The sequence below is a fragment of the Lepidochelys kempii genome, chromosome 1, assembly GCF_965140285.1.
Source record: "Lepidochelys kempii isolate rLepKem1 chromosome 1, rLepKem1.hap1, whole genome shotgun sequence".
Lineage (NCBI taxonomy): Eukaryota > Metazoa > Chordata > Testudines > Cheloniidae > Lepidochelys > Lepidochelys kempii.
Window position 1 is genome coordinate 18,073,278 of NC_136380.1, and position 23,285 is coordinate 18,096,562.

The window sequence follows — 23,285 nt, forward strand, 5'->3', positions numbered from 1 at the left end:
GGCTCTCAAGCTACCAGGCTCCTCTGCAGCTTACCTGGCAGCAGAGAAGAGCAAAGTGCCAGTGGTTTCAGGCCCCTGGCTTATCTTCAGTCTGCCAGGCAGTCTGAAGGAGAGCCAGAAGCCTGGAAGCCCTGGGAGCTGTGGCTTTCAGCTCCTCCACAGCTTGTCAAGAGGTCTGAGGGGGAACCTGGGAGAGCAAGCTCCCAAGATGCCAGGCTCATGGCTCCTTGGCAACTCGGACTTCCAGGGTCAATGGCAGCCCACCAGGTGGCTTTCCCCAAGGCTTCCAGGGTCTGTGGCTCTGGGGTAGCCACCAGGCAGACTGCCCGGAAGCTTCACTCCCTTTCACTGAGAATTTTAAAGTGTTTGGTTTGGGCTCCAAATCAGAACAAATCCAAATGTCAAATGTCCAAATGTCAAAATCCTCTGAGATGCAGAATTACCTTTCTCCACCCTGCTCTAGTCAGCAGCCTCATGCTCTAGTGACCACTGAGGGAGAGAATTAGAGGAGCTGTCCTCTGACAGAAGTCAGCAATTGTCCAAAAAGAGCTCAAGAAACTTCTGCTTGATGTAACTGACCTGACCGTAGAATCATAGGACTGGAAGGGACCTTGAGATGTCATCTAGTCTAGTCCCCTGCACTCACGGCAGGACTATATTATCTAGACCAGAGGTTCTCAAACTGTGGTCCATGGACCACCAGTGGTCCGGGAGCTCCATTCAGGTGGTCTGTGGATAGTTTCCTCTAAGATGTGCGCCTGGGCGGCAGCACACAAGAGAATGAAGGGCCACCCACCTAATTAGGTGTCTGGACCCTGGAGAAGACACACATGCAAGGTGAGGTGGGCCTTGGGGGAATAGGGGGTAGATGGGAGGGAGCAGTAGGGTGAGAAGAGGGGGTGGGAGGAATTTAGGATGTGCAGGGCTGCAGTGGCCAGAGAAAAAGGAGACTTTCCCCAGCTCCGGGGCTGCGTCTGCTGGGGAGAGACGGCCCTCCTTCTCAGCCTCAGCTCCGTGGCTGCTGTGGCGTGGGAGAGAGGGCACATCCATCGCATTAGAAAGGTAAGTCTACTGATACTAAAATATGAGTTGTGTGCTTTTATGTGTAGAAAAAAATGTTAATTATTATTAACTTTTTTTTTAATATAGTGCTTTTATCCAAAGCGCTTTACAATAGTTAGCTAATGGTACAAACAACGTTTGAAAAGATCATTAAGTGGTCCGCCGAGACTCTCAGCAATTTTCAAGTGGGCCATGCAAAAAAAAGTTTGAAAACCACTGATCTAGACCATCTACCACTTGATGTATAATTTGCCTTTGCTGAGTAAAGTGAGTGAGGTGCTGGAGGCAGGGCGACCAGTCATCCCGATATTATCGGGACCATCCTGATATTTGGGGCTTTGTCTTATACAGGCAACAATTTCCCCTCTCCCAGTCCTGGTTTTGTCACACTTGCTATCTGATCACCCCCACTGGAGAAGAACTGTCTCAAACTGCTCTTGAACACATCCCAATTGGATTTGAGAACAGGGTAGATCACAGAGATAGTGCTGGCTGCATCCACATACTCAGTCTGCCAGATGTCTCAGCAGCGTCCTAGACAAGAGAGAGTATCAAGCAATAGTGGTCAAATCTGACTCCTGACACCAAGTCACTGGTTTGCCGTTCATGCTGCTCAGGGTGGGCTTTCAGTTGTAAGCAAGTGACCTATTTGAGTTTTAAAAGACAGGAAAATCTGCTGCCTTTTTGAGAACCTCTCAGGCTGCAGGTTAAGGGCCAATTATGACCATTCAAAATTGCGGACAGAGGGTGCAGGAAGCCCTGTGTTTCTTCTCCTCTGAAGAGCACTCACAAAGGACACTACCACAATTTGGTTGACTGTGCTGATTGACCTTTTCATAGCTATCGCCAGGGCCGCTGGTCCATATGATGCACAATATTCACCATTCCCCAGAGCAGCTTTGGCTCATCAGTGGATTAAGTTAGCCTCAGCTTGGGGGAGGATGTGCCAGTCAGAGCCAAATATAACTTGGCTGCACTGAACCTGCTTTGTTCTCTCAGATGGAGATTTTGCTTCTATGCAGATAGTTAAACAGGGAGGTTCAGAGCTACACAAATCAGCATGTCTTGATTATGTAGGGCCTAATTCTGAAATCCTGACTGCTGCAAAACACCCACTGAAAGCAATGGGAGGCTTATAGTATTGGTTCTGCATCAGAACAGACTCTGCCAGTATCTTTCAGGGCCCATCTCTGAAGCCCTTTTGCCAAGCAAAGTCCTATTGCCTTCTATGAGAGTTTTACAGACAGGAGGGCTGCAAGAGTAGTGAGATGAACAAGTTACAAGTTGAAGGGGGATCATTTAAAGCAGTTTCTGAAAATGCAGCAGTGCCTGAAATCTTCTTTTTAAGTCATTCAGATCTGAAACGAATGGAAGTTTATCAATTTCAGAGGCTATCATTCAGGATTTTTTTCTTTTGCTTTAGCCAATGTATCTTGGAGCCAAAAAGAGGCAAAAAGGCAAACCAGAGCCCTCCTGGGCACTGCATGAATAGCTCTGCACTGCAGTGATGTGTAGGCCTATTTTATGCGACAGCTGATGTAACATCCGTCTCATACAGATACATTCTCGCTCCTTAATGAAGGGAATGATGGTTTAAAGGTGGAGTTACGCAAGCATTTTGTAGAGACGGATTTTTATTTTGGTGGCTTTGGGCATAATGTGAGTTTAACATGAGGTTTTGTTTTGTAAGGTTGACACCACTGAGCCTGGGGAAATTAATTTTTTTCTCACATGTTGTGTTAATCCTGGTGCTGTTTGACCAATGAGATATGACACTGTCTGATAAAATAATTAGAGCTGCTGATATTCCAAGAAAAGCATGCATGTGTGTATGTGTGTGTACACATAAAATATCTGTCTGTAATAATCCCCGGCAGTCTCTGATGGAAAAAGCCATTAGGAAAAACAAAGAGACATTTTATTTGCTTTTCTTCTTTTAAACTTACTCTTTCCTATTCTCCATTTCTCCTAATTGGACTACATAAAATACATGTACACCTCTACCCTGATATAACATGAATTTGGATATAATGCGGTAAAGCAGTGTTCTGGAGGGTGGGGCTGCGTGACCCTGCGGATCAGCGCGTCAGCGTGTCTGGCTCCGACACGCTGCCCTGAGCGGCATGATAAGGGTGCCGGGCCGGGGCCGAGGGGTTGGATAAGGGGCAGAGGGTCTCGGTGGGCGGTCAGGGGACGGGGGGGGGGAGGGGTTTGGATGGTTTGGAGGTTCTGGGAGCGGGGCAGTCAGGGGACGGGGGCATTGGATAGGGCGTGGAAGTCCCGGGGGGCCTGTCAGGGGGCAGGGGTGTGGATAGGGGTCAGGGCAGTCAGGGGACAGGAGGGGCAGGAAGTGACTATTAATAACGGAAATGCTCAAGGCCAAAGCAAGTTCGATATAAAGCAGTTTCACCTATAACGCGGTAAGATTTTTTGGCTCCCGAGGACCACGTTATATCGGGGTAGAGGTGTATTTCAATGAACCAAACAAGTCAGAGGTGGGAGAAAAACAATTAGCCCACTGCCCAAAAGGTCGTTGAATCACTAACTTGTATGATTCAACTATAATAAATGAAACCAATCAATATTTTAATAATACCTTCACCTTACATAGACTCTTAAATCCAATAATCTCAGGGTGCTTGTAAAAGGATAAAGAAAGAACACTGAAAGCAACGGGTGTCTTTCCATTGCCTTCAATGGGCTCTGCATCAGCTTTTAAGTAGGAATGGAATGGAAGAGCCCCAGCTCCCATTTCCTTGCTCTGACCACACAACTTCATGACCATTGATTTTATGTCCTCCCCTATCAATTCTGGATTGCCATAGACACAGCATAATTTTTCTTACTGCTTTGCCCAGTCCAGATGTAACAGTCTCAAGTAATTGTGACAGACGCCAACTCCGTATTCAAGTCAATGGGTCAATTATGTTCTAGTTACTGAAATTGAGTCCATTGACTGTATGCGAGTCGATGTGTAGCAGTCATTGTCAACTACGTCAACTCTACATGAGTAAATAAATGGACCCGAGAGCATCATTTTTATTGGTGCTTTTTACAGTCTAGTTTTAGATGTCTCAAGTGAAGCCCACAGATGTTAGCTAGAGAACAGGAAACAATGTGCAAATCACTGCGTTACACATTTTACAGAGAAAGATTGAACGAACTGGAGGAGCTAAGAAAGACAGAGAGGTACATAGATGAGACTTTCAGAGACACAGCATAGTGGTCCCACCACCAGTCTGACAGCCTTTGTGCCATTGAGGAGGATGAAAGTCTCAGGGAAGGAGAATATCAAGTTGGAGCAGAGAGAAATGATTGCCATAGTTAGGTCCCTCCTTCTAGATGATGTCATGGTATCCTTTCACACTACGGTTACCCCTCCAGAAGAGGGGACCCCTATTATTAGGAAAAGGCAGGTAAAAGTAATGGGGAATTCAATTTTTAGAAATATAGATAGTTGGGTTTGTGATAACCTGGAGAACCTCCTGGGGAATTGCCTGCTGGGTGACCTCTCAGGACATCTAGATAGACTTATGTACTGGGGTGGAGACTGTGATCATGGTACATGTAGGTATGAATGACATAGGGAAAGGTAGGTGAGGTCCTGGAGGCCAAATTTATGGTGCTAGGTAAGAGATTAAAGTCCAGGACCTTCTTGTTAACATTTTTGAAATGCTTCCAAGCTCCTTACACAGGGCCACTTAGAGAGGCAGAAATACAGGGGCTCAGTACATGGATGAGATGATGTTGTTCAGCAGCGGGATTTAGATTTATAATGAACTGAGGAACCTTTGGGGGAGGAAGAGCCTGTACAGAAAGGATAGGCTCCAACTGAACCAAAAGGGAACCAGATTGTTGGCATGTAAAATTAAAAAGGTTATAGGGGAGCTTTTAAACTAAGGGCTCGGGGAAAGCCAATGGGTGGCAGAGGAGCACATGGTTCAGAAAGAGACCTCCCTTATGGGACGATTTATTAAAGGGAAAACTCTATATCCCTGTAAAGAGATGAAGACAGAAGTTGATAAAACACAGGTAGGAACTGAAGAGAAACAAACAAACAAACAAACGAGTCCCATTCAACTACATTGCATGAAGACAGCTAAACAGTATTTTATAAGTGCTTGTATACAAATGCTAGAAGTCTAAATATTAAGATTCTGGGAAGGTGCTACCCACAAAATACACGATACATAAGATAGTATAGTATCTCTCACCCTTTTCATTTTATAACATGTAATGAATTCCATCAAGAAGCAGAACAGATTTCTCAGGGAAAACTGGATCTGAATAAATATCAAAAGATTTACAAGAAGAGTGGAAGCCATATTATGTAGACCTTCCATAACTTGGATCTGACTTTCAAGCAACTGCCACCATGTTTCCCTGTTCTGCTGAATCCTGATTATCCAAACATATTTGATGATGTCTAAATAGCTTAGAAAACTGGGAGTCCATTGCATGTCAAATTCAATTTTGTGATAAAACATCAGCTTATAGGTGCCTCCCCCATCTCTCCCTTCCCCGGCTAGACAACAAAGAGGTTAAGAGACCTTGCTCTATGAAACTGCATTAGCTGCCAGGCTTGGAGAAGGGCCCTTGGCTGGGGCTCATTAAGAAGTGTAGAGAGTTGGTGAGGCCCTGATACGTGGTTTCTAAATTTTCCCTTCTGCAGCGAGCTGTTTAGCTGAACCCTGCTGCAAAGGGACCCCTTTATGTTTGTTTATGCTATCCTGCTGAGAAGGAAGGGGTTGTCTGGGTTTGTTTTCCTTCTCCTTTTGACCCTATCAAAAGGGAATCCCTGTGTTTACCTCCCTTCCTAGGAGAAACAGAACTACTGATTTGCGATCCTCCTGCGGAGGGAAATGAACTGCCTGCTTGCCTGGGAAGAAAGAGATCCCAGAATGACTGTCCCCAGTACAAAAAGAGAAAAGGACTGGTTTAAAATGTGTTTTGCAATTTTCCCCCTCTAAAAGGTTAATGGCCTGAGTGTGGCAGTTGCCTTTCCAAAGAGTGCTCCTGCAGCTGGCACAGACTTCAGAAGATATGGCACTGAACAAGCCATTAAGGTCCTTGTTCTTCCCATAACATATAGGACAGGGCAGAATTTGCAAACTGTACTGCACTATTTATATACGCCAGCAAAAACAAACTCCAAACTACCATTAAATATATAACAGAGCAACACAAATCATTCGACAATATTGCTGACTCGTGTAGAACTAAGCATCTCATCATGCTTTCCTTGTGGCCCAAGACTTCCACAGAAGTCAGACTGAGTCTACCTATTTAATCCTAGAGAGTCATTGATTTTAAGGCCAGAAGGGACCAATAAATCTAGTCTGACCTTCTGCATAATACAGGCCATAGAAGTGCACCCAGTTACTCCTGTGTTGAGTGCAATAACCGGTGTTTGACTAAAGTGTCTCTTCCAGAAAGAAATCTGGACTTAATCTGAAGACTTCAAGAGATGGAGAATCCACCATTTCCTTTGGTAGTTTGTTCCACTGGTTAATCACCCTCTCTGTTTTCACCCCATGTTCCTCAGTGTGGTGCCTCAGAAAAAACGCTATCCTTAGGAATTAGCAGTCTCTGCAGCCAAAGTCCTTTGGATCTCATTGGGTCCTAACCACATGCTTAACTGCCTTGCTGAATAGGGATTTGATTTAACACGTTTCAGTGTTTTGCTGCGTTGGGGTTTTATACTAGTGTGACTGACCACAGAATACAGCCCCTAGTCTGTATATTTTTTCTGATTTTTTTGTTTCTATATTATAGAACTATAAAAATATTTAACCAAAGAAACAAAGAAGAATTTGAGCCATGTTCCTGGTTAAGGCCATGTGCTGTTACATATACTAATACTCCTTCACACTACATTTTAATCTCACACTCATTCGGTGAGTAAATCTGTCCTTCAGAATTCAGGCATCAATCCACTAGAGAGGTCCAGGTTATAAATGGGTGTTTATAAATGACTTTAGCTGTGAGGCAATGCACAATACCTTTAATGTTACATGTGGTTCCATGAAGAATGAAGCCTTGGAGTGATGTTGCTGAAGTTTCTCCTGTATAACCTCGGCCAGAGAAAATTTACCCTACAAGGATTTATGAATGTGGCAGAAGCAAAGGTTTATATATGATCTTATGGGTGGTCATATGTAACCAAAGGAGGGGTGTGTGCATGTTTGCATGTAGAAGCAAAAATTTTCCATACTCATCCTTAAAATCTTAAAACCGCTATGTAATCTCAGAGGAAGAATTCAGTTGTGAATCATGTTGCAGAACTGCTGAAAGCTTTCCTCTCCCCTTCCCCTTACATATGTTTCAGTATAAGAAATCAAAGATGTCAATGCTGGGGGAAAAAAAAGAGTAAATCACCCAGTCTGTCCTCATGCCAGTGCAAGATTGTTCCCTACACTACATAGGCAGGAGCTTTGGCTAATCTAGTTTTAAATGTCACAGGTGAACGGACTTCCACATCTTTCTTTGGGAGAATATTCTTCAACCGAGTCGATTTCACTTGTAAGTGGATTTTCTTGCTATTCAGTCTAGATGTCAGTTTTTTAAATTATGTCCCATGACTCCTGGTTATACCCTCATTAACGACCTTAAATAGTTCCTCCCCAGCCTTGGAGTTTACACTCTTGTAATACTTGTAGACAGTCAACATGGTCGTACTCTCCACACACTTCAGTAATCCCTTAGCTAAACTATTCTTATTTATTCAACTTGTCATATTTACTCCCACATCAATCCTTTCAGTTCTCTTAAGAGTTTTTTTTGTTGCTCTGCTACAAATTCATTTAAGTTGCTTGACAATACTGCTCAGAACTATACTCTGTATTTGTGGTTCAGTTCCCCAACAGCTGCATAGGGTAAAGAAACCACTACAGATGTGGTCTGCAGCTGTCTTCTTTATACTTCTTATTTGTGAACACAGAATACAGAACAAAGGCCAAGCAGACTGTTGCTCCAGAGTTCCAGACTAACGTGCATATGGTACTTCCAGGGTGCCATTTAGTGACTGGGTTATTCTTAAAAGAAGGGAGAAAAAGCCTGTGCATCTTTTTCTTGAGTTTCTATTTCAGATACCTACTGCTCGTTTCCAAGAAGCTTCCTGTTTAGCTGAGGAATGAGAAGAAGTCTAAGCTCCAATTTGTTAATAAACCTGGAGATGTCACATAAAAAATGCTTTCTCTGGTAGGTGTTTGCACCTTTCAAATACTTGCAGCCATTTATGTCCTTTCTTGCATGATCTTTTACAAGTGCCTACAGTTCTTCATATTAAGGCTTGTTCTCTAGTTCACAGCCTACGACATACTTTGGCTGCATCTACACTACAGCCGGGATCAATGCTTTGAGATCGACCCACTGGTGGTCGATTTGCGGATCTAGTGAAGACCTGCCAAATTGACAGCAGATCGCTCTCCAGTTGACCCCTGTACTCTACCCCCGATGAGAAGAATAAGATAAGTCGACCGGAGAGTTTCTCCCATCAACCCTCTGTGGTGCAGACCCCGCGGTAACTCGACCTAAGGTACGTTAGGAGTTATTCACATAGCTCGAGTTGCGTAGTGTGGGTCAATTTACCACATAGTGTAGACATAGGCTTCATGCAAACACTAGAGGGAGAACAGACACAAAGTAGAACTGCTATCTCTAATGGTTCTGTTGTCTTTTCACTGTTATATGATTGTGAGATTACTAAGTATTCTTTAGTCAAACCCCAAACACTACAAAGTTTGGAGGCTACAAAGTTTTATCAAGAATTAACACAACAGGCAGCTATATGCAACCTGTAAACTAAATTCATAGCAATATAATGAACAATAGCATGCCTCCGGAGCTTTAATGGGGCTATTACTATAAATTCACCAATAAAAGCAGAATTATTTGTGTGGCCGAGCGATAGCAGTTATGCTTCCAGTCATGCCCTACATGTGTTTAACCCAGAAATTCGCAGTGCATGTTTGTAGACCCAACTGCTAATATTTTATAATTTTTTTTAAAAAAAAAGTCACTGCTGCAGTTACCGATTGAGCAATCGTGTCCGGTCCAGTTAGGATCGCAGCTGCAGAGCCCGGTATCAGGCAGAAAGGTCCCATGTCCGGAGCACTGGTCCAAACAGGTAGCTCTTGGTGTCTCGCAATTCGTTCCTCCCCAGCCAACGGAACAGTGACATTCTCCCCGTACGCACACTCCTCGCCCAGAACAAGTGGGATCCATGCAGTCCACTACATTGGGGGGGAAAGCAGAGATAGAAAGTTCCAGAATGACCCATTTTGATATTTATAGTTTACAATGCAGTAGCATCTTGAGGCTGTGCAGTCAAATGAGACAAGGACAGCTCCTGGCCCAGGAAGCACTCAACTACTTTGCACTTCAGAAATTTCTGCACGAGAAAGAGGATGGGATTCTGGAAAGGACAAAACGAAAATGAAAACAAAGGAATGTTACATGGTGAAATCCATTCTTATGCTCATACTAATAAAGCATGTCTAGTACCAACTGGAGGCAATCAATTACATTTATAATAATAAAATAATAAAGACTTTGCAACTATATAGCATCTTACTTTATTGTATTATAATCATAGGAATAATAATAATTATTATGAATACATTCAAGGATCTCAAAGCACTTTATGGACATTAATTAAGCCTTACAACACCCTTGTGAATTAGGCACTATCCCCATTTTACAATGGGGAGACTGAGAATAAGTAACTTGTTCAGACCATTACAGAGCTTGGAATATGAATCCACATGTCCACCCTCCCTGTCTACACAACAGATACTCCCTCCACTCACCTCCATGAAAGGTGAGATCAAGTGGGCTATCCACTCAACCCCAAGATGGAAATCATTTCTGTTTCACTTATGTACTATAATATGTGGTTACAACACTCTTGTCTGACACAGTGGTTACAATATTTATTCCAAATATTTATCTATTTCTATAAAATGGACAATGCCCCTCCCCGCCATTTCTAATGCAAGTCATGAATGGCTAGATGCTCAGAAGCGGCAGTGATCAGCATGGGCTAGTAGACAGAAAGGTTAACCTTTGTGTTTAGGAGCCACTAGTAATAAGATAGAACATTCATACTGTTCTGTTAGCATCAGTATAATGCCACATTAACACTAAAAGGACTTTTTAAATGTTGTTTTCTGGTATAGGGTAATTTTCAGAAACTATATTAAAATCCATTCCACTGAAAGGGATTTCCAATTTAACTGGGATTTCTCTCAAGATATCAATGTAGCCCAATGGCAGTGACAGTGAATGGCACGAACAGCATCTTAGTTGAGACAGTATTAACATAATTTCTGTTTAATGGGAATGCATTTGAATTGTGCCATTAAGTTGATGTTACTCAATCAGACATTACATTGTTGTGGAATTCTCAGCTTTGGGCTTCTAAGAGAAATTTCGAAATAAAGATTAAGACCCTGATTTAAGAAAACACATAAGTGTTTACTTAACTTGAAGCCTGAGCTTAAGTCCTGTGAACTTCAGTGGGATTTAAGCTCATGCTTCAAGTTAAGCACATGCTTACTTACTTTGCTGAACAAGGATATAAAAGAAGAAAGATGAAATGTTATTGACCATCTTTTTATTTCTGTACTTTTATTTAATCAAATATTTAATTTAGTCTTTTTGAATGTTAGTTTTAATAAGGTCAGTCTCTTAATAGAGTTGACAGACAATCCATTTGGGCATCCTACTTAAGAAGATCCTATTGCACAAGACTTCTATGCCACTAAAGTGCCTCTTAATTTAAGTGGTGCAAAGAGGCCTTCTATTGACTGACTGCTCCTGGGTGAATTTCATCCACCAACTAAAACATGCAAAACCACAAGGAATGGAGGAACTGATCATTTATTTATATAAAAGCACATAGGGCAAGTGAGAGGAAGAAATGTCCCTTCAAAATATTCCCATCTCTTGAAACTGTCGGTGGCAGTGCCCTGCGGATCAATGAAAAAGTGTCAGGCTAAGTTGCAAGGGCAGAGTTGCCCAACTACTGGCTCTAATACAGCAGAACACAACGTGGTCACAGCAGATACTGACAGTTTGAGGTTGTTTTCTTTCCTTTAGGGTTAATGAGAATTCCAACCACCTGCTTAAGATCCAGACACCTTGAAAGGAAACACACCAGCCCATTAAGCTACTCTGATCAAATTCCCTGGATTCACAAAGCCTTCTGACTCTGACAAGCAATGGCTCAGCAATTACTATCCTGAGGCATGCGAGGGTATTTTCTGTTTCATAGGTTCCTGGCCCTCTGCTTATAGCTGAAACAACCTTTCAGAATCACAAGATGCTGGAAAGGATGAGCCTATAAATCTCTTCCACTATTAGTGAGCTGGGAGCTAGGGTTCCAATTTTAGCTTGAGACCCTTGGAGCCCTGGCCCTGTTCTTACTCAGCAGTAATAAGTACAAAAGAGACTAGGAAACAGACTAACAGAATCCTAGGTTCTCAGCAGATGGTTTGAACACAGAAAACAAAGATCACAGGCTAACTGACAAGAGGCTACCTCCAAGCAATTAATCATTCCCTGTGAAGGTCGATTGGGAAAAAAGGTAAGTTTTAAATGAGGCTCCATCACAGAAGGCCAGCACTCTGCTTCCTCAGCTCTAACACACAAGATTATAGAGGGGGAATGTGTGTGTGTCAGAACCCCCCATTTATCATAATCCCAAGACCATTTTTCATGTTGAAATGAGCCCTTTCAAAAGATGTCACAAACAATGGAAACTTTAATCTTGCCCTCAGTAGCCATCTCTCTTTAAGCGTTCTACACTGTGGCAAGGACCCTGGGACAGGAATAGGGACTTATGCTCTCTGCTTTTCTTGCTTTGGTGGTTTGAGGATAATGGTACTTTTTTCAGGGAGTTCTGCTTGATAAACTTCACCACTTAGCTCAGGAAGAGAGGGAGGGTGGGGAAAGAGGGTACAAAGATAAACACAGAAAACCCACAAACAGTTGAGTTTTGCATATATATTTGTTTTACAGGTTGGAAAACAGCCTGAATTGTCTAATTCCTGTTTAGAAAGTGTCCCATTTATAGCTTAAACCTTTTGCATAACCTTTGCCAGTGAGATAAATCAAGCAGCAAGTAATTTATTTATTTAGTACCCAAAAAGTAACTTCTCATTTTTCATTGCTTAAATTTGTTCGTCCCCTGCTTTAAGACCTGTTGGCTTGGCCTATGCCTTATAAAATATGGGGCAATAAAACTTTAGAAGAGTGAAGAGAACAACCTATGTAAGATTGTTAACTGATGTTTTATACATATTGCTGAACTTCTACGGGGGTGGGGGGTGGGGAATAGGAAGAAGAAACACTAGTAAGAAAACTCACTATAAACAAGGAATAAGGATTGAAGCGACACCAAAGAAACTGAGAAATAATAAAAGGAATCAATACCAGATGTCCTTTCATGAAAGAGAAATAAAAAAGTAAACACAATTTAAAAAAATGTATATAATTAGATTTAAAAAATCCTACAGTTTTCCTACATGGCATATTGCTAGGTTCATTTCCCCCGCTCCTCTTTGTGGCATAATACAAATTATATTTTGCATATGAAAAACAAATGTATAATAGAAAAATACTAAAACCTCATAAGAAAAATCATGTTCTCTTTGTTCCTCGTTCTTTTTCATGTTTCCACCTAATGGGACTTTGATACTGTCCCCTGCCACAGTGATAATATAAAACAACTGAACTGGGTTTATTCCACTGCTTCAAACGTGGCTGGGGAAAGGAGGTTCATATTAGGAAAAAAAACAGATCTTGCTCTGTGTTCCGTACATTAAACCTCGCTGACATCAATAGGGTTACTCATGCATTTAACTGAGGGCAGAATCTGACTCTGACTCTTAAATAGTTTCCATTTTTCCACTTTTGTTTAGATACCAGTGATGATTTAATAATGAAGAGATACAGTGACCCACTTAGTAAATCTTTTCAGTAATAATAACTTGAGTTTTCTCTGCTTCCCAGATCTATTACACTGTTAGCATTTTTTAGCCAAGGTAAGTTTTCTCAAGAGATGGCTTAGTAGCCTGGAATTTACACCATCACTGTATCCAACTAATTGTCACTGAGACACAAGCCATCTAATGCCAGAAGCTCAACCCAGAATTCATTTTATGCTTCTAAGAAGTGCCATTTGGGTACCGGAATCCAGCTCAGGTTATTCTCATTGCCATTGTATAAAAAGTAACCAGCTGAGGGGATTCTTTAGCTCATACTCACTGTAGCAAATTGCAGGTAAATTATGGAGTGACATTCACTCTTGTCCAAAGGTCATGTCTGAAGCCTATGCACCATTTAAGGGGTTGGATTGGCATTTGTGGAAAGATGAATTAAACCCAGAATGAACTGTCTTTGGGGTTTTCGGCATTAAATTTTCAGAAGTGCTACACACTTACAACTTCAAATGAAGTCACAGTGGGAGCTATGACACCTCTGAAAATCAGGCCTTTCTGCAGATCTCTAAAACTGGCTGATAGGGATAATTTGCAAATATGGAAACAATTGTCCATTTTTTGTTTTCTTTGTTTGTGTTTGTAAAGAACTGTTGCATTAAGAGGTGGTTATGAACTGGGGAAGATGAACATTTATCTTGTTCATGTTCCATGATGGCAGATATGATGATTACCTGCACAAACGAATTAAAGTGCTTATCAGCACCATACTTGGGAGTCACAAAAATAACTGTAAATGGAAACAATGTTTCAGGGCTCATGGGAAGTGAAAGAAATTTATGGCAGATCCACTGAAATCATATCTGGTTCTGAAGTTGAGCTTAAATTCATGTCCTGAACACATCTACGCTTTTAAACTTGAAAGAAAGCGGGGCCTCTCACATACTCCATCGCTTTATATATGTAAGCAACCACGATCACTTGGCATAGCATGCCAGAAAAATACCCTCTTAAAGTTATTATATGTTTAGATGTGTAAATGGAAATGATGCTTTAATAAGAACATTTGAACGTGTGATCAGGTGTTCTGACCCTTCAACCAGGTCGGTCTATCTGAAACATTTGATGGCTTTTCACCCAATTACTGCACAAATATCACAGATTACCACAAGCTATTACAACATAAGATTTTAGTGTTCCATCCATCTGTTATATTTCTAAGGTGCCTATTACTGTGGTATCTAAGTGCCAGAACTATTCAGTACCGTCTTTACATATGTAATTATAGATCAGCAATCAATGCAAAAAAGGCTAATTGACTGTAACTTGCAAATACCTTCTTCGCAGCTCTCCCCCTTGTACCCTGGATTGCAGATACAGGTCCCCATGATGCATGTGCCATGATTATTGCAGGATACATCAATGCACTGGTTTGTTGGAACATCACATTCTGCCCCTTTCCAACCACTGTGGCATAAACATCGCCCTTTCATGTACTGACCATTTCCACTGCACAGTACTGGACAAGATGCTGAGGGAAATGGAAAAGAAACAGCATTAAAACATATTGTACCTATGTTATATGTGCGTGAGGAAAGAGGGGTCCAACTATACCCCTCTTTCCTTCCACTAAGGATAGCTCAAGGACCTATTCTCTTCTTCATATATACTCTCCCTCTGGGGTATCTCAACTCTGCCTTTAACACCAAGGGTAACACTTTTATATGGATCACACTCAGCTCTACATTGCCCCTGATTCACTCTCTGATCAGTTTCCCATCTGTCTGTCTGCCTGGAATCTCTTTGCTCTTGGTTCCCTCAGACCTTTGTGCTGTATAATTCCTGATTTTATGGTCTTCAAGTTCTTTGCTGAGATGCAACCAGAATTCTGCAGCCGATTATTCTCCCACTTCAGTTCACGATAGCGCATCGCCCGGTCCCCAGCCACCTTTTATGGCCATCAGTTTCACTAGTTTTTCCATCTCCAAATAAAATTCAAAACTGTCCTCTCGTTTTTCAAAATGCTTCTCTCTGAATATACGTCCTGCTCCTTTGGTGCTCACGAACTCCACAGCTCCAGTCTTGGGCTCCCCTATGCTCCTCAACATGACTCTCCTTTACTGCCATGTCTAACTGGAAATGAGATGCTTCCTCTCTTCAATACCATCTCAAAATTGGCACAAGAAATTGCAAGCCCATTAGCAAGAATTTTTAATGAATCTGTAAACTCAGGGGTTGTACCGTACGATTGGAGAATTGCTAACATAGTTCCTATTTTTAAGAAAGGGAAAAAAAGTGATCCAAGTAATTATAGGCCTGTTAGTTTGACATCTGTAGTATGCAAGGTCTTGGAAAAAAAATTTTGAAGGAGAAGGTAGTTAAGGACATTGAAGTCAATGGTAAATGGGACAAAATACAACATGGTTTTACAAAAGGTAGATCGTGCCAAACCAACCTGATCTCCTTCTTTGAGAGAGTAACAGATTTTTTAGACAAAGGAAACGCAGTGGATCTAATTTACTTAGATTTTAGTAAGGCGTTTGATACTGTGCCACATGGGGAATTATTAGTTAAATTGGATAAGATGGGCATCAATAGGAAAATTGAAAGGTGGATAGGGAATTGGTTAAAGGGGAGACTACAACGGGTCCTACTGAAAGGTGAACTGTCAAGTTGGAGGGAGGTTACCAGTGGAGTTCCTCAAGGATCAGTTTTGGGACCAATCTTATTTAATCTTTTTATTACTGACCTGGGCACAAAAAGTGGGAGTGTGCTAATAAAGTTTGCAGATGATACAAAGCTGGGAGGTATTGCTAATTTAGAGAAGGACAGGGATACCCTACAGGAGGATCTGGATGACCTTGTAAACTGGAGTAATAGGAATAGGATGAAATTTAATAGTGAGAAGTGTAAGGTCATGCATTTAGGGATTAATAACAAGAATTTTAGTTATAAGCTAGGGACGCATCAACTAGAAGTAACGGAGGAGGAAAAGGACCTTGGAGTATTGGTTGATCATAGGATGACTATGAGCTGCCAATGTGATATGGCTGTGAAAAAAGCTAATGTCGTCTTGGGATGCATCAGGAGAGGTATTTCCAGTAGGGATAAGGAGGTTTTAGTACCGTTATATAAGGCACTGGTGAGACCTCACCTGGAATACTGTGTGCAGTTCTGGTCTCCCATGTTTAAGAAGGATGAATTCAAACTGGAACAGGTACAGAGAAGGGCTACTAGGATGATCCGAGGAATGGAAAACCTGTCTTATGAAAGGAGACTCAAGGAGCTTGGCTTGTTTAGCCTAACTAAAAGAAGGTTGAGGGGAGATATGATTGCTCTCTATAAATATATCAGAGGGATAAATACCAGAGAGGGAGAGGAATTATTTAAACTCAGTACCAATGTGGACACAAGAACAAATGGATATAAACTGGCCACTAGGAAATTTAGATTAGAAATTAGACGAAGGTTTCTAACCATCAGAGGAGTGAAGTTTTGGAATAGCCTTCCGAGGGAAGTAGTGGGGGCAAAAGATCTATCTTGCTTTAAGATTAAACTCGATAAGTTTATGGAGGAGATGGTATGATGGGATAACATGGTTTTGGTAATTAAATATTCATGGTAAATAGGCCCAATGGCCTGTGATGGGTTTTTAGATGGGGTAAGATCCAAGTTACCCGGGAAAGAATTTTCTGTAGTATCTGGCTGATGAATCTTGCCCATATGCTCAGGGTTTAGCTGATCGCCATATTTGGGGTCGGGAAGGAATTTTCCTCCAGGGCAGATTGGAAGGCCCTGGAGGTTTTTCGCCTTCCTCTGTAGCATGGGGCACGGGTCACTTGCTGGAGGATTCTCTGCTCCTTGAGGTCTTCAAACTACAATTTGAGGACTTCAATAGCACAGATATAGGTGTGAGGTTTTTTTAGGAGTGGTGGGTGAAATTCTGTGGCCTGCATTGTGCAGGAGGTCAGACTAGATGATCATAATGGTCCCTTCTGACCTAAATATCTATGAATCTATGAAAACCTAGAGAGACAAGGTGGGTGAGGTAATATCTTTTATTTGACCAACTTCTGTTGGTGCGAGAGACCAGCTTTTGAGCTGCACAGAACTCTTCTTCAGGTCTGGGAAAAGGTACTAAGAGCTAAATACTGTACAAGATTGCACAGATAGTTTAGTATAACACTGCACATCTCAAAACCTATTCTCTTTAGCCAGGCTCCCTTTGCCACAGTACTGCATCATTCCATTTTCTCTTCACTGAATAGAATTAGGCTGCAAGGACACGTGTATATCCCGGTTTTCTTTTGCCCACGTCATCCTAGATGAGAGCAGCTGGATAAGCATTAGCTTTCATGTCTGTTACTCACTAATGCATTTTCTGAACATTTTAGTGAAGAACACTATATAGAAATTGTATACAATACTGCCGTCTGTATTGTAACCCACCTGCGCTAGACTTGTGCTGAATACAATGCCCCTACTTTACATTATTCCTGCATTTCAGTGCACACAGGAAGAGATATTCATTGTAGCTAAAGAAATCATCTCACTATCTGTTGCTATCCTCTCAGGATAGTATCACAATGCTTCTCCAGTGTTGCTTTCATGCCTCTCATTACAGGCAAGCCAATCTGAGTGTGTGAAAGCATCATGACAGCAGTGGCCCAATATAGTAAGTTACCACCACTGACATTGTATTAAACCTCCTTGATCTGCAATGGAAGATATTTTCCTGATTAAAATACACGAGATTTACAAGGGAAAGGACCTTGGAAATGCTTCCTTGCTACTAAACAGTGTTTTATTTGCCTGAAATAAGGTACACTGAGAGTATGTGTCAAGTGCATCATTTGCAAGGTGATATCTATGTGCACAGCACAAGGCGTAAATTGGGTAAGATGTATTAGGTGCTACACACTGCCCAGAACAAAAGAAACTCTGTAATTTAACTTTTTAGCTGACCTGACTGAAGGTTTCCATTCACCTGTCTAAAATTTAAAACCCTGAATAATGGAACCTATTTCAAGGTACAGGGAGAAGACAGAGCCACGGTTTTCCGGAACAAGGACAAAGAATAATCCCCTTTAACCTGCGAGACTACACAGGTGCTGAGAAGGATTTACATGTGTTCTGACAAGACAGTTGATCACTCAGTACAAGATCAGATAAATTGCAGGCCACATGTGAGAAGGCTAGAGCGCTAAAGAGCCCTGTGTGAGAACACGTCCAGGATTGTCTCTAAACAGCTGCTGAGAATGACAAGGCAACAGTGATTGCAAAGTCTCCTTTGTTGCATCCCACAATTATAGGGAAAGCAGGGATTTTTGGAATTCTTTAATCCCTTCCCTTCGTACCTCATTTTAAAAACCATGTATTTTAGCTGGACCGTTATAGATGTGGAATCTTTATAATTCAGATCCTAGCCAAACACACAGTGTTAAGGATGCTCCTCTTTAAATTATGGTAATTCCCTTGAACAAATACAATTGCAATGACCCAAACACACACCACTCATTGTAAAGCACAGCACTAGAGAATATCACTGCAAAATACTTTATTTGTTTGCATGGATTTTTACAAAATAAAAGAGCCCCTGTTCCTTGCTCTAGGAGACCTTGGGATCAATCCAACATTCTAGCTCAGCAATATAAATCGACAAGCCTTGTCTCCCTCATGCGGCTAAAACTAGCCACCCAGGAAAAAGTTAATAATGACCCCTTGGTTCAGCCCCTCATCCCCACTTCCAGCTGCTATAAGGCCTCATTGTGTTCCTTCCCACAAAAGATGAGCCTTGCAGCATGCAATAACAGACCCCACAATTTCAGGCCAAGCTGAAAAGCAAATTCCAAAACTGAATTAAACACATGGAACTACAGCCTGAGCATCTTTACTGATCTCCACAGCAGCACACAGACAGAGGTAGTCTCTCAGGTAGGTGGGTCCCCAAGCCATTGAGTGATTTGCAGGCCAAAACCAACACCTTAAACTCCAGCTGGAAACCAACAGGCAGCCAAGCAGATCCCAGAGCACTGGTATCATGACTCACAGCAAGATGCTCCCACTTAATAAGTACCACAGGAACACCACTGGCTGAAAATCCAACAGACAACACATTTTAACGTGGTGCAACTCACCACTGCTGTGCCCCCTGCTGGCTGTCCTGGGGATTAGCTCTGCTAGCCAGTATGCCCTCTTCTGGTGGAGTCTTGCCACCATCACTTCTGCTCCAGGAATCCAGGTCACTCCCAGGATCACGGCACCCTCTTCATGACCCAGCCCTCCAGCTATGCCACACTCTGTGCTCCCCTCTTCTGGAAGATCTGCAGTCTGCTGTTCAGCCACTTCTCTCAGTGGCAACTGTGACCTAATGTCTGGTCACTTCCTCAGTGGCAATGCAGGGGGACCCTGGCCCGCCCACTACTCTGGGCCCCGGTCCAGGGACCCTGTAGATGGCCACCACCTGCTGTGTCCCCTACAGCTCCTCAGTAGATCTTCCTGTGCCACTTCCTGCCAGCCCCAGGACCCTCTTTGCCTTTGCCCTTGCCCCAGAGCCTCAGCCTGCAAATCCCTGCAGCCCACCAGGAGTTGCCTTTATCTTCCTGGGCCTCTGCCTGCTCTGCCCAGGGTGCTTGCTGCCTTCAGCCTGCAAGGCAGCCAGTCCACCTCCCTCCTCAAGCTCCAGGGAGTGACTGAAGCTGCTCTGCTCTGCAACCCTTCTTATATGGGCCAACCTGGCCCTGATTGGCTGCTCCTCGCAGCCCCTCTCTGATTGGCTGCTTCCTGCGCAGCCTCCCAAGGGCTCTATTAACCCCTTAGAGCCAGTGTGGGGCAGGCACCCCATCACACATATGCACAAATAGCAGCAGTCCCTCCAGATATTCCTTTCCACGTGGAGGCAGACAGTGTGATCTGGATCTACTGGGTTTTAGCCACAGCATTTTTTGACAATAAGAAGGACTCAAAACAACCAGATTAATTAAGATGTCCACCCCTCTAAGAACATCTGCTGATGGAGACTTTGCAGATGCCATGGTGGAGGTATAGAGACTCCAGTGATGTTTCTAGCCCTTGTGGTTAAGAAGCTAATGTGAACTGACTGTAACTTATACACTGACATCTACCTGTGTCTGCAGGCAGCCTGAAACAAGAGTTCTAAGAGGTGTGAATTGTCCCATTCATTTTACTGGATTGTGAACTCTGAAACCCACTGGGCCCAACTAGCTGAGCAGAGAACTCTGTGTGTGCATAGAAGTGAAGGGACCCTTGTAGTCATCCTTCCCCCTGGGCTGTGAGGAGGTGATATGAACAGGAGTCTCACACAGAGCTCTGTGCTCCTTTGGGTGCAGGTTTGCTCACTCTCTTTTGGGAACGCCTCTCACCAACCTTAAGACAGGGAGCACTGGCGTAGGGGCGAAGGTGGGTTCCTTGTGTGAGCAGTGCCTGTGTCAACCCCCTAAAACAGGGGTGGGGCCACATGTGGTCTCACATTCCTAGTGCCAGGGGTTGCCTTAATCTACCCTTGTCTGTCTTCCCCCACACTTTGGTTGCTGCAGGTCATCTATGGTAAGCCAGGGAGACCTCTGAGGCCAAAGGCAGGGATGAGGGTGCTTAAGGACCACCTTCTTGATGGTGGAGGACAAAGGATCGTTATAAAGTCCTGCTAATCCACAGATAAAGTGGACTGTTGGAGAAAAATAGTACAGCCTTTCTAAGCCACCTTTTCTCAACACATTCCCAAAGAGAGAGCTCCTGGTGAGTCATTATCCTCATTGTTTGCTCACATGCAGCTATGGGGTGGAGGAGTGGGGGGCTCAGAGGTTTGTGTCACTAAGGTTACCACAAGCATGGCAAGTAATAAACAAACAAACCCACAAAGACAATCATTTTCCACTCTACTGCACCATCACAATCTGCAGCAGGTTTACTTATGAAGAACAGAACCATGAGTGTACACCTCCACCATGCTCTGAGAATTGTAACCGGAGGCAATGACATGTATAGAAGTTACTGAAACAGATACAAATGCCTACCTCTGCCGCAGTCGGGACCCAGAAAGCCGAGGAAGCAATGGCAGGTCCCAGAAACACAGTCTCCATTCCCGTAGCAGTTACTGGGACAATTATCCACTGATTCTAGAAGATGAAAAGAGAATTGAGATACTTTCTTTAGGCAAGAGAAATCCTCTGTCTTCGACAGAGCCCATCAGCAGGACAGATAATTTAAAGTGTGTACACAATAGCACAGACTGTGGACAGGGAAACGCTCGTCTGAGCCAGATTCTTGAAGCTATGTTGATTTACACCTGCTGAAGTTCTGACCCTAACACTGTAGCCCTGCTTTTTTTATAATTAAATGGTCTGATTCGGAGACTGATGATCAACTACAACTCCCATGACTTCAGCTGGAATTATGGTTGCTCAGCTCCTCTCCAGATCAGGCTCAAAGTCTGGTAAGATACAACAACAAAATAACAGTTCTGCATTATTTAATACTATAAAAAATATGGATCGGCAAACCCATTAAAACAAGTCAAAACTTCACCCAGAGTCTGAACAATTCCTGGTAACTGGTTTCCTCTATTATTTATTTTTCTATGCACTTCCTATTTATGATTTGACTGGAGACATGAAATACCAGAAACCTCCTGACAGAACTTGCTCTCTTGCAAGATCTCCAGACCAATTTTGCAGATTTAAGAAGCTTTGAATTTGGACGTATTTATGTGAAAAGAACAGAGTTGATCTGAAACTGGAATTTCCCCTAGACTAAGCGCACTACACATGCAAATTTGGAAGTTGGAGATGGTAAAGGCCTACAGGATCATCTTGTCAATCTCCCTGCTTCCCATAGTACATTTTCTAGTGTGTTGTGTAAGGTGCTATTTAAAGTTCCACACAATGGGACTACCACTATTTCCCTTGGGAGACAATTCCAAGCCTGATATGGTTTCAAGTTAACTCCATAAATTCCCTGACTGTGACAAAACATTAGCTCGTCATCTTCCAAGAAAAGTTAATAGGCGAGGAAAATCATGTCTAGTGCTTTCTGTTTTGTTACAATGCCAGCTCAGAGCATAGAGTTTACAGTTTGTCTTTAATAAAAAGAAGCACATGGCTTATTAAACCTTATTTTTCAATGGCAAAGGAAATGAAAACCACTCTTCTCTGAACTAAAGTGTGTGTAAAGGTAGTATAGTTTTGTGTGTCCTGCTTGGAAAGATGACAACATATCACGGTTCATCCCAGACTACTATTTCAGATTTCCTCAAAGTGAAATGCATGATATACTGTATTATAATTGGGTTCAGTTATATAGGTTGGGAATGGTGGAGCACTGACAATAACTCTGCACTCTCAGGTGCTTAATTCATAGGGCCTTGTGGTAGCAAACCTAGCTGTAAACTTCCTGTTCTTCTAATCAGCTGAAACATCTGGAGCCAAGAGTGGCATTAGTTTCTGAACTAGACAGAAAGGAAGCCTATTTCTGATTGGCTCTGCCCTGATTGATAGGGACGCCTGAAGGTCACAGTAATGGACAAGGTGTAATTTAATCATCCATAGAGTGCGATCGCAGTTTTAAATAAAAACTGAGTTTCAGGCATATGTGTTTTAGGACTCCACCTATAGTTCCAATAAGTCCTGAGCTTTATTGTGCAGGTAAAGAAAGACTTATCACTTCTCTGACACTGAGGTTCTCATGCTAAGCAGACATCCACTTTATGGTGTATGGAAATAAGACCACAGTTTTTAGTTAACACTCTCGGTCTGATTCACCACGCTGTTAATCCAGGGGAGTAATGCAGTAGTAATGCAGGCACTCAGGACCTTTATCAGTTTTGACATTGCTGCAGCCTTCACCGATAGACTTACATATCTATCCTGACCCCAATTAAAATTTCAATTTAGCCTATGAATAGTTGCTTTTCATAACTTTATTTATGATGCTTGTTCATATAGGTGTGATTCCATTCCATTGCCACAGCAAAAGATCCTACTCAGGAATTTTTGTAAACTTTCTAAACTACTACATGCCACAAGGGGCCACAGCAATGGTTCCCTCAACCCACCCAGCAATATTGTTAACCTATCCAACTATACTCTTAGCCCAGCAGAAGCAGCTGTCCTATCTCAGGGCCTCTCCTTCTGCCCCTCCACCCCCACGAACATGATACAGTTCTGTGGTGACCTAGAATCCTATTTTCGACGTCTCCGACTCAAGGAATACTTCCAACATACCTCTGAACAACATACTAATCCAAAGAGACCTCCCTACCAACAC

General features: G+C 42.6%; 1 protein-coding gene across 1 annotated transcript in view; it reads right to left on the bottom strand.

Annotated features, from left to right (window-relative positions):
- Positions 1-23,285, bottom strand: part of TENM4 (teneurin transmembrane protein 4) — a 248,881-nt gene that overhangs the window by 153,532 nt on the left and 72,064 nt on the right. The window contains exons 8-10 of the mRNA XM_078852201.1: positions 21,038-21,139; positions 14,341-14,535; positions 9,096-9,296 (exon numbers count right to left, since the gene is read on the bottom strand). Of these exons, the coding sequence (XP_078708327.1) occupies positions 9,096-9,296; positions 14,341-14,535; positions 21,038-21,139 (498 nt within the window). The remainder of the gene's footprint in view (positions 1-9,095; positions 9,297-14,340; positions 14,536-21,037; positions 21,140-23,285) is intronic.